General features: G+C 35.6%; 1 protein-coding gene across 1 annotated transcript; it reads left to right on the top strand.

Annotated features, from left to right (window-relative positions):
* Window positions 1-6,794: 6,794 nt before the first annotated feature.
* Window positions 6,795-7,736, top strand: LOC143645920 (olfactory receptor 5AN6-like). Its single transcript, XM_077115023.1, has one exon. The coding sequence runs from the start codon at window positions 6,795-6,797 to the stop codon at window positions 7,734-7,736; it is 942 nt and encodes a 313-aa protein (XP_076971138.1).
* Window positions 7,737-15,735: the final 7,999 nt, after the last annotated feature.

Here is a 15,735-nt window from a genome sequence, read left to right on the forward strand (position 1 = left end):
CTTCCAGTTTCATGAAGCTCCCTGGGAGGCATTTTCCTTCTGGATCTCCAAAGGTCACTGGCTCATGGACTCTCTGCTTCGTGGTGCTGCAGCATTCTCTGCTCTCTCTGAATGTCTTTCATTCTCCAAAATATTCCCTCTTTTATAGGACTCCAGAAACTTATCAAGACCCATCCAAATGTGTGGAGACATGTCCTCATGTAATTCAGTTTAACAAACACCCTTGACTAAATCACATCTCCAGGGAGATGATCTGATTACACTTTCAAACGTACAATATTGAATAAGGATTATTCTGTCTTTATGACATGGGATTTAGACCAAAACATGGCTTTTCTAGGGGACATACATCCCTTCAAACCAGCACAAGCACCACCACTTGAGCTGGGTCCCACACCTTCTTTTCATGGGGAAGATATGCAATTTAGGGAATTATCTCCTGTACTTGACTTGTTACTTTGTCTCCCAGACATATCTTAACTCAACTCTTGCCTGGTTCAGTAGTAAGAGTTGAAAATGCTTGATGCTTTCTCTAGTGATCTACTTAGACTATTTTAAAAATATATAAGAATTCCTTTTTCAGAGTCAGCCCCCAAGATTTGCCAATCAATATCTGGAGTTAGTTCCTGGCTCCATGTGCCCTTTTTGGTGGGGCACATCCAGTATTGTAAGCTCGGCTGACTCCAAAATCTTCATTTTTTTTTCCATTAGCTTGCTTGGCAGAGAGACCTCTGGGTTCCTTTCCCTTTTGCTCTGGGTTTATCTGTGCTCAGATCTTGCATTCAGCTTTACAAATTTGTTAATTAAAATTGCACTTGGAGGTTGGGTGAGCTACCTTCTTTTGCTCTTAGTAGTGACCTCTTCTTTTTCCCATAGAGAAGTGTCTCCTACACAGCTGCCATGCCAGTGAAAGAGAAATAACCAGCCACCACGGTTTTGGGGCTTTACTTACAGTTTTCACTGTATCTTGGCCCTTCCACCTGCTCCAGACAGGTGTATAGTGTGTGTCAGGTAAGGGATGACCCCATATAGACATTCCAGACAGTTTCTAGCTAGTTACTAGACCACTATACAGGAATAATTAAATTCTATATGGCACTATAAACCATCTTGCCCCATCTCTGGAAATTTAATACTGTTCTTTGCCAAGCTTTCAGTGAATTCTTGGTAATCATATTTCAGTCTAGTTTTAGCAACGTCTGCTGAGAAGTAGGAAAAGGAGAAATAATAAGAAGGGATTTGACAGAAAAAACAGGGCAGCAACCTAGGACCCAATATCTGACTGTGATGACATTGACAATCTGAAAGGGCCTGGAGAAGATGAGAGCATTTCTTGGAACTTCCCAGGGACACCTGGAGAGGGGAATCTAGGAAAACATTTGATTTATAGAATCATCCAGGCCTGTGCCATGAAATTTAAATATTAAAAAGAATTGTAACCTAGTATTACTGTCATAGACTGGTGAGATCAGGAGATATGGGCTCTATTTATCATTTTTAAAATTTAATACAAACAGATATTTAATAAAAATGACACTGCAAAGTAAGCTATGACCTGACCATAAAATAGCATGTTATGCAACCACCAAAATGATGTTAATGAAGCGTTTGTAAACAACTTGTAAATGCTCATGAAATATATAGTGTATGCTGTATGGTGGGGGTCACATTTTATTTTATTTTTTTGTCAAATCCATTCTTATCATTTCTTCCTTTTCTACTTCTCAGTATCCCATTACTGGAGCACCATTTGTTGAATTTTTGTTTGATTGCTTGTTTGCATTTTGGGGGGAAGTGCATGAGCTGGGAACTGAACCTGGTTCTTCCACATGGCAGGTGAGAATTCTACCACTGACCTACCCTTGTTCCCCTGTTCTTGGTATGTGACAAAAGATAATAGTTGACATAATATGACCACAAGTTTATAAAATATATGCCCTAGAAAAACCAGAAGAAAAATGGTAATCATGCTAGCGTATTCTGAAATGTAACAAAAAATGCTGGTTACCATCTCCCAAGTGTTTTGTGGTTGGTTATTAACTCAACCTTAATCCTGGAATCAAAATTGAAAATATTATCCCTGATAATCCTAAACCTCTCTTCTAATTCCAAAGTCTGAAAAGAACATTTAGAACTTGATTCTGTTATGTCTTTGAGAGAGGAGAATATACCTCTTAAGAGCTGACCCTGGAGCTTTGAAACTTTGTTCTTTTACTAACAAGTGAGTGGCCTTATACAAGTTACTCAGCCCCTGCATATCTTAGTTTCAGATTTGTGAAATAAGCATAGTAACAGTACCTGCTACACAGACTATTTTAGGATTAAGTTATGTGTAGAGTGCTCAGATTAATATTTGCATAACACTGTGTATACATAGGACAAGCATCATAGAAATGATTACTCTTAATTGGATCATGAAAACAGAAAAGCTGGACCAGCTAAGAAAATTTCCCACATGTTTTCTTCATCCAACACCTCAGAGAATAATTAACAGAAAACATTGTCTACTGTTAATTGCTTTTACTTAACTCCTCAGTGGGCCCCAAGGAAGCATTTAAGAGAATCCTTACTTAGAAGCACCTCTCCTGAAAGAAATCTATGCTCTCCCAAAGACCAAGGACCAAAAGAAGACAGCAGCATTGACAGCCCCCCAAGATTTTACCCAGCACAGAATTATCAGGAATATTTTGGTAAGTAGTGGCTATAGGGAGAACAATTGTGTAACCACAGCTGAAATCAGGAAATAGAGCATTATTATCCCAGAAATCTCCCAAGTGTCTCTATGAATCATAAAAATCTCTGTTCCCACCAGATGTAACCACTTCATTCCTTTTCTTCATAACTTCACAATTTATGTATATATTACTTAGCATAGTTTAGCTTTGCCTATTCCTAGGCATTTGGTTTTAGGATTCCTGTTGAATAATTCTTTGTTTATTGTTTCTTCTATTTAATGTTATCTTTGTAGGGCTCATCATACAATCATGCAGCTCTAGTTGTTGATTTTCATTTTGGTATAGCGTTCCCATGTATGACTAGACCACAATTTACTTATCATATTGATTGACTTTAATCTTTTTCCAATTTGAGGCTAATACAAATAACACTGTTAGGAGCAGCTTCATGTGTCCCCTGTTTATGCATATCGATTGTTTTTAGAATAGGTACTGTATAATGGTGTCAGCCACTGTGGAAGTTCTTCTGCATTAATATCTTCAAGTTTACTGTTTGTTTGGGCACACGGGCCTGGAATCAAACCAGGTCTCTCACATGGCAGGCGAGCATTCTACCACTGAAAAAGTTGACTGTTTTTAAAAGTGGTCATCTTAGTTTGAGATTCCCAGGAAGCAGGCTGTAAAGCTGCTGACAAAACATTGTACATTAAGATGCTAGCCCTTTCCCACTGCTCTACAGAGTCAGCTACCTCTGTTTTAAATAAAATGTCCCTAGAGTTGGGATCCAATTGGGGGTTTTCTACTATGTACCATCTACCCCTATGATACTATTGGGTTGTTTAATTTAATTACTATATCTTTATAGGAAGATTAATTATCTTGTAGGATACATTTTCCTAACTTGCTTGTCTTCAAGAGATATTGGATATTTTTGAAAATTTTAGGATTGACTAGTTAATGTGCGGTCACTTTGCATGAATGTTGTATGAATGTTTGAAAAGAATGTGCAGTTGTTAGGGGCAGTGTTCATATATGAACAAATTTGTCCAAACCCTGTATATCCTTACTAATTTTGTAACTGTTCATACTATAAATTACCTTGAGATATATTTTCAAAATGGCTCCTCATATAATTGTGGATTTGTCTAATTCTTCTTGAATTTCTGAAATTTGGCTGAATGTCATTTGAGTGTAAGTTATTATGAGCATAAAATGGACACATTACATAATTTCTGTCTGAATATTTTATTAAAATAGTCATTTTTATAAAATACCATTTTTATAAAAATGAAGTAGCTCATGTTAGCCCAGTAATTATTTTACCTGAGGTTACTTATTTTAAATGGTACTAATTTACTGTCATCAGCTTATATTTGTTAATAATTTATGACATATTTTTACATTCTATTATCTATGATCCTTCCATAAACTAATTTTTTAGGTATGACTCATTTAAATGCATGCTATTAGATGTTTTGAAATATGGCCTGTAAATCTTTTCTTTTTGTTGGATATAGTTGGTCATTTTGCATTTAATTTCATTCCTTGCATATTGATGTTTAAATTAATCACTTTAGTTTTGTGTTATCTCTTTGTCCCTCTTTTCCATGTTCCCTTTCCTATTTTTTATCTCCATGTTTTGGAATAATTTGCTATTTTTCATATTTTCTTTTATTTTCTATTCCCCTTGCATTGCAAAGTCTCTCATGTTGCTTGTCAAAGTGTGTGACCAAGTATTATTTTCATTTTAGCTAGGGTCTCTCACTATCTCTTTCTTTTGTCTCTGTTGAGCTTTTGGCTGGTCCACTGATTTCTACTTGATCATTGGTTTTTTGTTTTGTTTTCTTTTAATTTTCATTGGAGTAACAACTCAAATTTTATCATTTTAATCACAGTTCAGTAGTATGAAGTATAATCATGCTATTTCACTATCACCAATGTTCATTGCTTCGACTTTTTTTATCACCTCAAACAAAATCTTTGTACCCATTAAACAATAACTCCCTCTTCCTGCCCTTTTCTCATTCTCAGCCATTGGTAGCCTATAATAAACTATATGTCTCTATGAAATTCACTTCTTCTAACAATTTTATATAGGTTAAATCATACAATATTTGTCCTTTTGCATATGGTTTATTTCACTCAACATCTGGCAATGATTAAGGTATCAAAAAAGGAGAATGGAAAAAAATTTTAGAAATGAATAGAATGACATCATTAAGGTTCTCCATATTGTAATATGCATCAGAACTTAATTCTTTTTAAAGCTGAATAATTTTACACTGTGTATATGTCACATTTTGTTTATCCACCCACCTGTCAATGGGCACTTAGGTTGCTTCCTCCTTTTGACTACGTAAATAATATTGTTAAAAACAATGGTGTGCAAATATCAGTTCAAGTCCCTGCTTTCAGGTTTTTGATGTATATACCAAGAAATAGGACTGCTATGTTTTATGGTAATTCTATTTTTAACCTTCTGAGGTATCACCATACTGACTTCCACAGTGGCTGACACCATTATACAGTATCACACACAATGTATAAAGCTTCCTATTTCTCCACATCCTGGTCAACACTTATATTCTTTGTTGCATCTTCAGTTATGTACTTCCTTTAATTTCTAACATTGTTTTTTCCATTCTCTTTTTTTTGGATGCCTTGATCATTGCCAGATGATCAAATATACTCAGTTATTTTTAGCTATTTTGAGCTGTTTTTTCCCTAACTTCTTAGGCATTTATAGTAAATAATTTTATTTTCTCATATAAATACTTAAGGGAATATAGTTTCCCCTACTCAGTTCTTGGGCTTTTAAAATAAACTTTTATTGTTCTAGAATTAATATTGTTACATGTACATAATAGAAAATTAGTACATGCTAATAAGCAAATGTTTATAACACAACATAATAGCATAAATATATTCCTATTATATAGAGAGCAACACTAAATGATTTAGTTGTATATCTTTTCTCAATTTTTATATATGCCACAAGTTTTGGCACTGTATCTTTGACTTGATATTTCTTTAGTCAAAATATTTTCTATTTTTATTCTTTTTGCACCATGAATTATTTAGATGAGACTTTCATGCTATCATACATTAGATGTTTTAGTTTTTCTTCATTACAATTTTTTTTTAACCTAATCTGCCACAAGCTCCTGATATCATGGCAACCTTGAACCAAGTAGCCAATGAACTGGTTAGGTTGAGTCACACTTGCTTTTCAACTAGAAGATGTGGTTTGAAATGGCTTATATTTACAAATTCCCAGAGGAGATTAAAACAACTTCATCCTCTCTTTCAATGCCAATATTTCAGTCAGAGATCTTTCCTTGCAGTTCTTTGAGAAGATGATTATTTTTCCAATTTCATTTATATCAATGGTGTAGTATATTGAGAACTTAGATTTTTATGTAAGCCTCCTGTTACTCTTTACACGTGCTTATTCAAGACCCTAGGAATGCTATGAAGCTAAAAATTGTATATTCCCAGGTCCACATAGTTTGAAAATTGTTTTCAATGCTAAATCCAAGTTCACCATTCTGTTATCTTCCTGGGTTCCCGTGTTCATTGTGTTTGCTTTCTACCCTATTTACATTTTCACCAATTAATTGTTGCTTTTGAGAAGATTACTAATACATTTTATCTGCATTTTTAGTTGTTTGTTTGAGTAATTAGTCCTCCATTTATGACCACAACATAATAGTTAGTTCCTCTTTTTAATTTTTAAATTTCCAAATAAGCTTCACTTTATTCCCCATTCCAATGCATTCATCTTAATGATGAATTTCTTCCAGGATACATGCTTCAAAAAATCCAATGTAGGTGGAGATTTACACTTTTGTAGATAGACGTGCTTTTATGGATGTTGGTTATACTTCAATAAAAAAATTCCTAAAATAAAATAAATAAAAATGATGTGGCAATTTCTTTGTCTTATTAATGTATTTACAGGGTGAAGGGCTGAAAAACAGAGCTGTTTTGTACATTTATATTTTAATTAATTAATTAAAATTTTTGAAGCAATCATAAATTTAATTTTAATATCGTTTTAGAAAACTGGAATAATAAGTTACTTTTTTCCCCTTTTTTCCAAAATGCCTCAGAAGCACCATGGCAATGGCTGAAGAAAGAAACAGCACTACAGTTAAAAGATTCATCCTCTTGGGATTCTCTGAATTTCCAAAGCTCACAGTTGTCCTCTTTTCAATATTCCTAAGGATCTACCTCATGACAGGGTCCTGGAACCTGGGTCTCATCATCCTAATCAAGATAGATTCTCACCTGCACACACCCATGTACTTCTTCCTCAATAAACTTGCCTTCTTGGATATCTGCTATGTTTCCACCACAATTCCCAAAATGCTCTCAGACTTCTTTCAGGAACAAAAATCCATCTCCCTTTTGGGGTGTGCCATGCAGTACTTCTTCTTGGCAAGTGTGGCTCTGACTGAGTGTACTCTTCTGGCAGCCATGGCTTATGATAGATATGCTGCCATTTGCAATCCTCTGCTCTACACTGCCATCATGTTCCCCCAACTCTGTGTGAAAATGGTGGCAGGATCTTGTATAACTGGATTCTTTGGCTCATTAATACAAGTGTGTGGCTTACTTCAACTCCATTTCTGTGGGCCAGATGTCATCAACCACTTCTTCTGTGACCTGCCCCAACTGATGACCCTGTCCTGCTCTAACACCTTTTTTTTACAAGTCATCACCTCTCTGATCACAGTGATCTTTGGACTTGCATCTGCCCTGATCATCATGACATCTTATGGTTATATTGTCGCCACTATTCTGAAGATCACTTCAGCTGAAGGAAGGACAAAGGCCTTTAACACCTCTGCTGCTCATTTGACAGCAGTGACCCTCTACTTTGGCTCAGGCGCCTTTGTGTATTTGTGCCCTAGCTCTGATAATTCCCTTAACCAAAAAAAGCTGGCTTTTGTTGTATATAGTGTGCTGATACCGATGTTAAATCCATTGATCTACAGTCTGAGAAACAAGGAGATCAAGGATGCCCTACACAGATGGAAGAAGAGGATATTCTCCTAGTATTATTGATTATGGGGTATCTTTTAGGGAAAAGACACAAAATGTACAAAACAACACATGAAAAATGGAAATAATAATACATCATCTTTGTAGCAGATTGTGTAACTGTGGATCAATATCTACTTCTCCTGCACTTCTTTGGGAAGGATTACACTTCATCTCTTAGAAGTCAGTCTTGGCCACATGACCTGATCTGGTAAATGAAACATGTGGCATATATTCCTTCCAATCAGAGGCTTTATATTTTCTGCCTTGGCACTAGCTCTTTTCCCTATACACCCATTAATGGTTGACCCCGAGGGATGATGATGATGATGATGATGATTTTGATTATTGTAATGATAGAGATGACACAAGAAAAAGCCCCCAAGCTTACACAAGTGGAGCATGCAATGTTACCAAGAAATAAACTCTTGTTTTAAATTGTTTGCTATTGTTGCATAACTCAAGTGTATGAAAATTGTTATTGAAATTTGTACAGGTGGTGATGTGCTATTGTAAAAGAACATAAATCCTTAACATTTGATGGTGACTTTAAAGCCAAGTGCTATGTGTCAAAGAATCTATTACCACAAGCCAGAAGGATAGCAATTCATGTTTGACACAGTAAAATATTTGGTATAACTATCTTCTATGATAACTTAGAAAGGATATTATGTAAGCAATGGACATATAGCTTTAGGTGAAAAGTGAGAAAACAATGCCATAGCACATGTTCTTTGTGGTTGAGTGCATTTAACAAAGTTCTAGAAGAGAAAAATAGGCTTAAAAATTAGTCAGGTTTCAAGCAAAAATGAAGTAAAATGGAAAGAGTGAATTAACTTAGAGACTTGTGCAATTAGAAGATGAAACTGAGTCTCTTGACTAACTATGAAATGTAAAAATTAGAAGGACTCTGATAAACAAAAGACCAATTAAACCCAGTTTTCTAATAAGGACCAAATCAAGAATGTGGTCATCGCATGCTTTGTTTAAACTTCTAAAAGGCCATAGGTCCTACTCAGTAAATCTTTTTAAATTGGACAAAACAGCTTAAGGAAAAGAAATTTAGATAGTTATGATGTGATTCTTCCATAGAAATTTGATAAGCACAAGGTATTTAAAATAAGAGAGATAAAGGGGAAAATAGGAGAAAAGGAAGAGAGGAAACAGGAGGGAAGAGATGTGGAAAAATTGTGGGTACAGCTACTGGTTATACAGCTGACTCGAATAAGTACATAAGAAATCAACTATTAATCCAGTCTAACAGACATTTGTGTACTTGAGATGGAGAAGAGTCATCGGATCACAAATATTCTATGGCAAAGAATTAGAGAAAGCTGCTTAGTCCCAAGGTGATAATATTCTTGAGTTTCCTTTCCTAATATGGTCAAGGAAGATAAAAGTAAAGGAAGGACATTCCAAAAGGTGAAAATAGGTGCCATATAAAAATGGACCAGGGAGAAAGAAAGGAGCTCTTAACCACAACTTAGTCCACAACCCTAGTGAGGCATCCTCATAAGATTTTCCTAGTAGAGTTTTTATAGAACGAGTGCTATAAATCTTCTTTAATTTCTTTTTCTGAAGAGGAGTGTTAATTGTTATTATCCTGTCCATGTGATATCATTCAATAAACTTGTTATCTCATTGGTTAACTGCACTCCAAACCAAGTGCACCAGGAGCTGATCCTAAGAGCCTGTGAAAAATGTTTCCATATAACTTGGACACACTGATGCCCTACAGAATGAGATAGAGGTACCAGAACATTAATAGCATAGTGTAGAGAAAGGGGCACAGAGTGAATGAAGTGGGGATAATAGCATGGATTGTCCATGCAAGAGCTGAAAGCCCACCATCACCTATGTTGATGGGAGTAAAGGGGACAGCAGAGGACATTTTCTTCTTTGAGGCAATAAAGATACACTGGTGAGGGACACTTAGACATATTTAAGAAGCTTAGTTGTGATTTCCCTCTATAGAATACAGTTGACAGTAGAATGCTGCTTTTGAACAGAATTCACTGTTATCTTTCAGAATGGTGGGACTCAAAAGGGTCAAGGCCATTTGGCAACATTTAATAATCAAATACAAGGTGAACATCATTACTATAATAAACAGAAAAGTTGGAATGAAAATTAGGGTGCTTTGATCTATGAATAATAGATCATGGTGCTCCAAGTTACAAGGTAGATGAACAAGTGACTAGGGTGTAGATTGAATTGTGCCATTTTAAAAATCAATTAAAAATTGTGTGTGAACTGATAATAATATCAGGAGACCTGAAACATCATGACAGTTTCTTCATTTAGAATGGGATCTTATGAAGGGCAGATGATAAATGAATTCTGGCCTGAAATCCATCTCACAGAATGTCTCATAAGCTAGGTCCAATAGATTTTCAGACCTAGCTTATGGTTACTTTTCCAGTCCCCTATTATATAATTATAATCTCACAATTATATAATTGGGATAGATAGGCTTAGTATTGGGAAAACATTCAGATTGGTTCATTGGCCTATGGATAATGGTTATTTTGTTTGAAGAAACATGTAGAAACCTTTGTAATTGTCCTCAGATCCAATCAAGATTGCAAATATTGTATTCTGAAGAAAGTATAAAAATGAGACCAAGCATCAAATATTTGAAAAATGCAATAGCTGTGTTTCCCATTGCATTCCTTTCAGTTTACCAGTCTGGCTCTTGAAACAAGAGATGGATAAAAGTTGCTGACAGTGGCCTACTGTAAACATAATTAGGTAGTAACTTACTTGCAGCTGTATGTTCTGTATATGTTATCTTTACTAGAGCAGTTCCATACAACCTCTCACATGTGGTAGCATATTAACCAATATAGTTAGGAGGAAATGACAAGAACACTAAATGCAAGAGAATTAGAGTTAAAGCCTACAAAAATTTAGGAGTCTGTCTGTGTTAGTTAGATTCAGTTGTCAACTTGGCCAGGTAAGCATACCTAGTCTTGTTGCTGCGGACATAAGCCAATGGTATGTGAACCTCATCTGTTGTTAATTACATCTGCAGTCGGCTAGGAGGCGTATCTGCTGCAATGAGTGACCTTTGACTTAATTGACTGGTGCTTAAATGAGAAAGCTCAACGTAGCACAGCCTAAGCAGCTCGGCATTCCTCATCTCAGCACTTGCAGCTCAGCCCAGGCCTTTGGAGATACAGAAGGAAGTCACCCCTGGGAAAGTTGTTGGAACCCAGGGGCCTGGAGAGAAGACCAGCAGAGACCATCCTGTGCCTTCCACGTCAGAAAGAGCCCCAGTAGAAAGTTAGGTGCATTTCCTCTGAAGAACTAACAAAATAAATCCCCTTTTAAAAGCCAATCCATCTCTGGTGTGTTGCATTCTGGCAGCTAGCAAACTAGAACAATGTCATACGGTGATGTTCTCAGAGGTTCATTAATCCTGGCATACCAGAACATAACCTTTATGTTCTTTTTTTTCTTTTTTTTCATGGGCAGTCACTGTGAAATGAACTGCTCTCCGGCAGACCCAGCATGGCAGGTGAGAACTCTGCCTGCTGAACCACCACAGTCCACTCACCTCTTTAGTTCTTATACCTTATGTCTCCTGCAATTAAAGAGACCCAGCTTTTAGTTATTTCCCTAGAATTTTAGATATATCATGTACTACATTTGAGAATACAGATCTGATCTCTTTATTGGGTGATCCAGGAGTCTGTCAGTTTTAAGTGAGACCTAGAGCAAGGGCAATTTTATGGCAGTTCCAAATAATGTAAGTTATCCTGGCTGTTGACCATATGATCCAACATAATTTAATTTAATAAATTAAAGGTCTACGTGATGGATGTAGATTCCATGTGGAGTCATTGGCAGACCATAACAGAACATTGCAGACGCCTATGATTCTGAAACAAGGATATTCTTTATGCCAAGAAAACAGCTCTCTCTTGAAAAATAGGTCCTAAAAACATGCTATGTCCTAGAAGATACTGAGCATCTGGACTCAGGGTAGACAGTGACTATGCAATAAAGCAGCCAATCCATTTTATGATGGAAATGGCATATTTGGGATTGGATCCAAGCATGTCCAGAAGAAATTACAGGAACATGTGAACCAGATTCCAATATTACCTCCTTCAACTACACCTATGGTGTACATAGGCTGGTTCCCTATGATGGTTAAAGAAATAACTCAGGGCTCATTTACTTATAGGTTAGTGTAATATGTTGGTAGAAGCTATGTAAATGAGAAACCATATCAATGAACATTTTCACTTAGTTATACTAAAATCCTTTGACTTCTATCTTGCTTCTGAATGATTTTTCAGATATGCATGACTTAGATCTCATGAAAAATTCTGAGAGACACACATGGGTCATGGATTACACTCTGAAAACTGCTTTCTAAGGAGTACACTTAGTTATTAAAATTTTGAGGCTATATACAACATAAATATTTGCACATTGTTTACCTACGTCATAAAAATGTATTTCAGACGGATTAAAGAATAAAATGTGAATGCTAAAATTAAGAAAACTTTAGAATCAAATATGGGAGACTATTTTATGGTCTAAAGGTAGAGAGGGCATATGTTAAACAAAGAAACAAAGATCAAAAATACAGTTAATGCATTCCAGTGAGTAACTTATACTCATCACCACAGCATCTTTAGAAAGTGGAAAGACTGTTCACAAAGTTGGAGCAGATACTAATACAAAGCAATCTGACAAAAGATTAGTATCTAGAATATATAATTAACTCCTAAGAACAAAAAAAGGTAAATGACTGAGATAAAATGGGCAAAATAAGTCAATAGGAATTTGATGAGAAAATACAAATACTCCTAAAACATATTAAAAGATGTTTTCACATTAATAGATGTTTAATATCATTAATAATCAGAGAAGTTCAACTTTGCACCCACTATTTTGGTTAAACTGTTACACTTGGATATTAAAAATAAAGTTCAATGCTCTCTGTGGGATAGTCTTGCTAGAAATATCAAAACTGAATCACATGAAGCCTCTATATCCAACTACCAATTTAAAGGAAATACAAAGGATAGAAAAATATTAAACTGTACTGTGGAGAAGCAATCAGAAAAATCTTGATTGTGTGAGTGTGTCTGTGGATGATGGGAAGGAAGTACACACAGGCTCATGAACCAATATATTCAGAACAGGCAAAACTCAACCTTTAGGCACACTACCTAAATATAAAAGTATGAAAAAGTGAAGATATGATTATTATGAAATCAGAATAGTAGCAACTCTTAGAGAGGAAGTAGAGAGGAAGATGGGTGCCGTGATTTGATGGGATATATGCAGTGGGTAGAAAACTGCTATCTTCTCACCTGGATAGTGGTTAAAATGGTGTCCTTATAATAATTCATTATACTGTACATTGGTTTAATACAGTTTTCTTCATTAATTACCTTAACAATGGCTAAAAGTTTTAAATAGAAAGCAAGTATAACAGTATAGCCAAGGTTAATGAGATCAGGAATATCTGGGTTCCATTTATATTACTAAAAATAAAACAGAATACAAAGATAAATGCCCAATAGTTAAGAAACTGTTAGTTCAACAAAACCATTAATTAACTTATTATGCAGCCATTAAAATACAATTTATAAAGTTTTTAAAACATTTGAAATAATTTATAACAAAAATTAGAGAAGTGCACATTCAATATGACCTCAGATTTTGTAAAAACATAAATAGAAAAAAATGGAGAAATTAAAACATTGACACTATCAGCTTCAATAAAGTTGCTAGCATTTATTAAATGCTTACCATGTGCTAGGCACATTATAGGTGTTAATTTTTTTAAGTTCTTCACAATCCTATGTTATTTATTCTATTAGCACCTCCATTCTACTGAGGCATAGTAAGATTAAGTAATGTGCCTGTTCTGGTTTGAAACTGTTATGGACCCCAGAAAGCCATGTTCTTTTAATCCAATCTTAGTGGGTAGACTTATTGTTGGGTGGGACCCTTTGATTCACCTGTGTCCATGGAGATGTGAGCCCACCCATCCAAGGTAGTTCTTAATCTGCTCTTTCTGGAGTCTTTTAAGAGGGAAATATTTTGGAGAAAGCAAAGAGATGCTTGGAGACAGAAAATACCCCAGGAGATGCTAAGTTAAGAAATGAAATCCAGGTTTTTTTCTGGAAAAGCAAAGAGAGGACCTGAAGATGTTTAGAGTGAGAAAAGTGGCCTAGAAGAAGCCAAAAGGATGCACAGGAGCTGAGAGAGTCATTTTGGAAACCAACCCAGGAGAAAGGACCAGCAAATGACAACATGTGACATGCCCCAGCAGTGATTGGTCTTTCTTGAATGAAGGTATCCTCTTGTTTCCTTAATTTGGACATTTTCATGGCCTTAGAATGGTAAATTTGTAACATAATATATCACATTTGTAAAAGCCAATACTTTTCAGGTATATTGCATTCTGGCAGCATGAACAAACCAAAAACAATGACCCAGGTAACCTAGCTCTTAAATAATGAAGTCAGTATTCAACCTCAAGTAGATCTTTCCAGAGGCTGAGCACATAATCACTGAAGCTACATACAATGAATGACAGTTTACATAAATACTTAAAATGTTGGGTGATCAGAGACCCTGGTTTGTCTGGGACAATCTGGGTTTATGCTTGCGGTTCCAACAGTGTTATTAATAACTTCTCCTTACACAGACCAAGATTTCCAGTTTGGATGATAAATTATATGATCACCTTACACTGAAAGTCCATCCTAGATCTCATGGAAAGGAAAATTGGACTCAGATTCAATTAAGTCACCAGGGACACATGCTAGAGTAGATAAATGGAGTCACCTGGGAACATTTCTCCATCTGTTCTCTCCATCCATCACTCTAGAGAATAATTAACTGAAAATGGCATCTTCTGTTGATTGTCTCTTCTTTCTCCATTCTGAACCTTAAGGAAACCTTTATGAAAGTCTTTAGTTGGAAGCACCTCTTTAGCAGCAATGGCTATTAGTAGCCATGAAAATTACAGAACCTATGGCAAGTGATCATCTCCAACCTTAATGCCCATGTTATGATGTTTGTGTTCTCCAATTTCTGAAAGAATCCTATAAGCATCTGCTCTTCTAGAAGATACAGGTCAAGAAGAAGGGGGCTGTGTTGGCAACATCTCCCAGATTTCGTCAAGGCAGACCTTTCAAGAGCCAATTATCCACAAGAATATCTGGGTGGATAAAATCAGAATGGGGAAACTTGCCTTCTGACCTTTGAACCCTGTTCTTTCTTCTTTTTGCAACTCTGCTCTCCTATGCACTTGGTCCAGAGATCTCATGCATCTAGGCTCAATACAACCTTTTATTTTTTTGTTTTCTCAAAATACTCATACTCCCTCTTCCTTATCTCCAAAGGATCATTTTAATTTTAACAGAAAACAAGGTTTTGAGCTGAAAGAAAATTTTCTAATGTGGAATTTAGATATTGAATTGGTATTAGCATTAGCCAATGGGTGTAGTTAGGAATGAAAAGGCATGGAGTTTTGCTGATAACTCTCATTTGGACCAAGGACCCCCAATTTTTCACCAACAAATAATCTCATATTCTCTCTGTAATAGATTTTTAGTTAGCAAATTACTTTTAGGATAAAATAACCATTATTCATTAACAATATAACAACTCCTATTTTTGAGAGCTTAATAAGTGACAAGCTTCTTATTATACTCTTTACATACCATAATTAAATAGTCCTCACAAAATCCTATGAGGTGAATAGCCTATGAATGTGTGATGAGTCTCACATTACAGATAAAGAAATGGAGGCACAAAGAAATTAAGTAATTTGCCCCAAATCACCAACTGGTAAATGGTGGAACCAAATACTTCTACTATTTCCCCATTTTCATTGATCAGACATAATTGATAGTTTTGCTTAGTCTGAAATAGAGTATCCAGAGGGAGTCGATGCAACTTTATGCAAAATAAAAAATTGATGGTGTTAGTTTGCATAAATCTACAATTTTAATAACTTTTTGAGAACTTGACAGTT

Source organism: Tamandua tetradactyla, chromosome 9 (genome assembly GCF_023851605.1).
Source record: "Tamandua tetradactyla isolate mTamTet1 chromosome 9, mTamTet1.pri, whole genome shotgun sequence".
Classification (NCBI taxonomy): domain Eukaryota; kingdom Metazoa; phylum Chordata; class Mammalia; order Pilosa; family Myrmecophagidae; genus Tamandua; species Tamandua tetradactyla.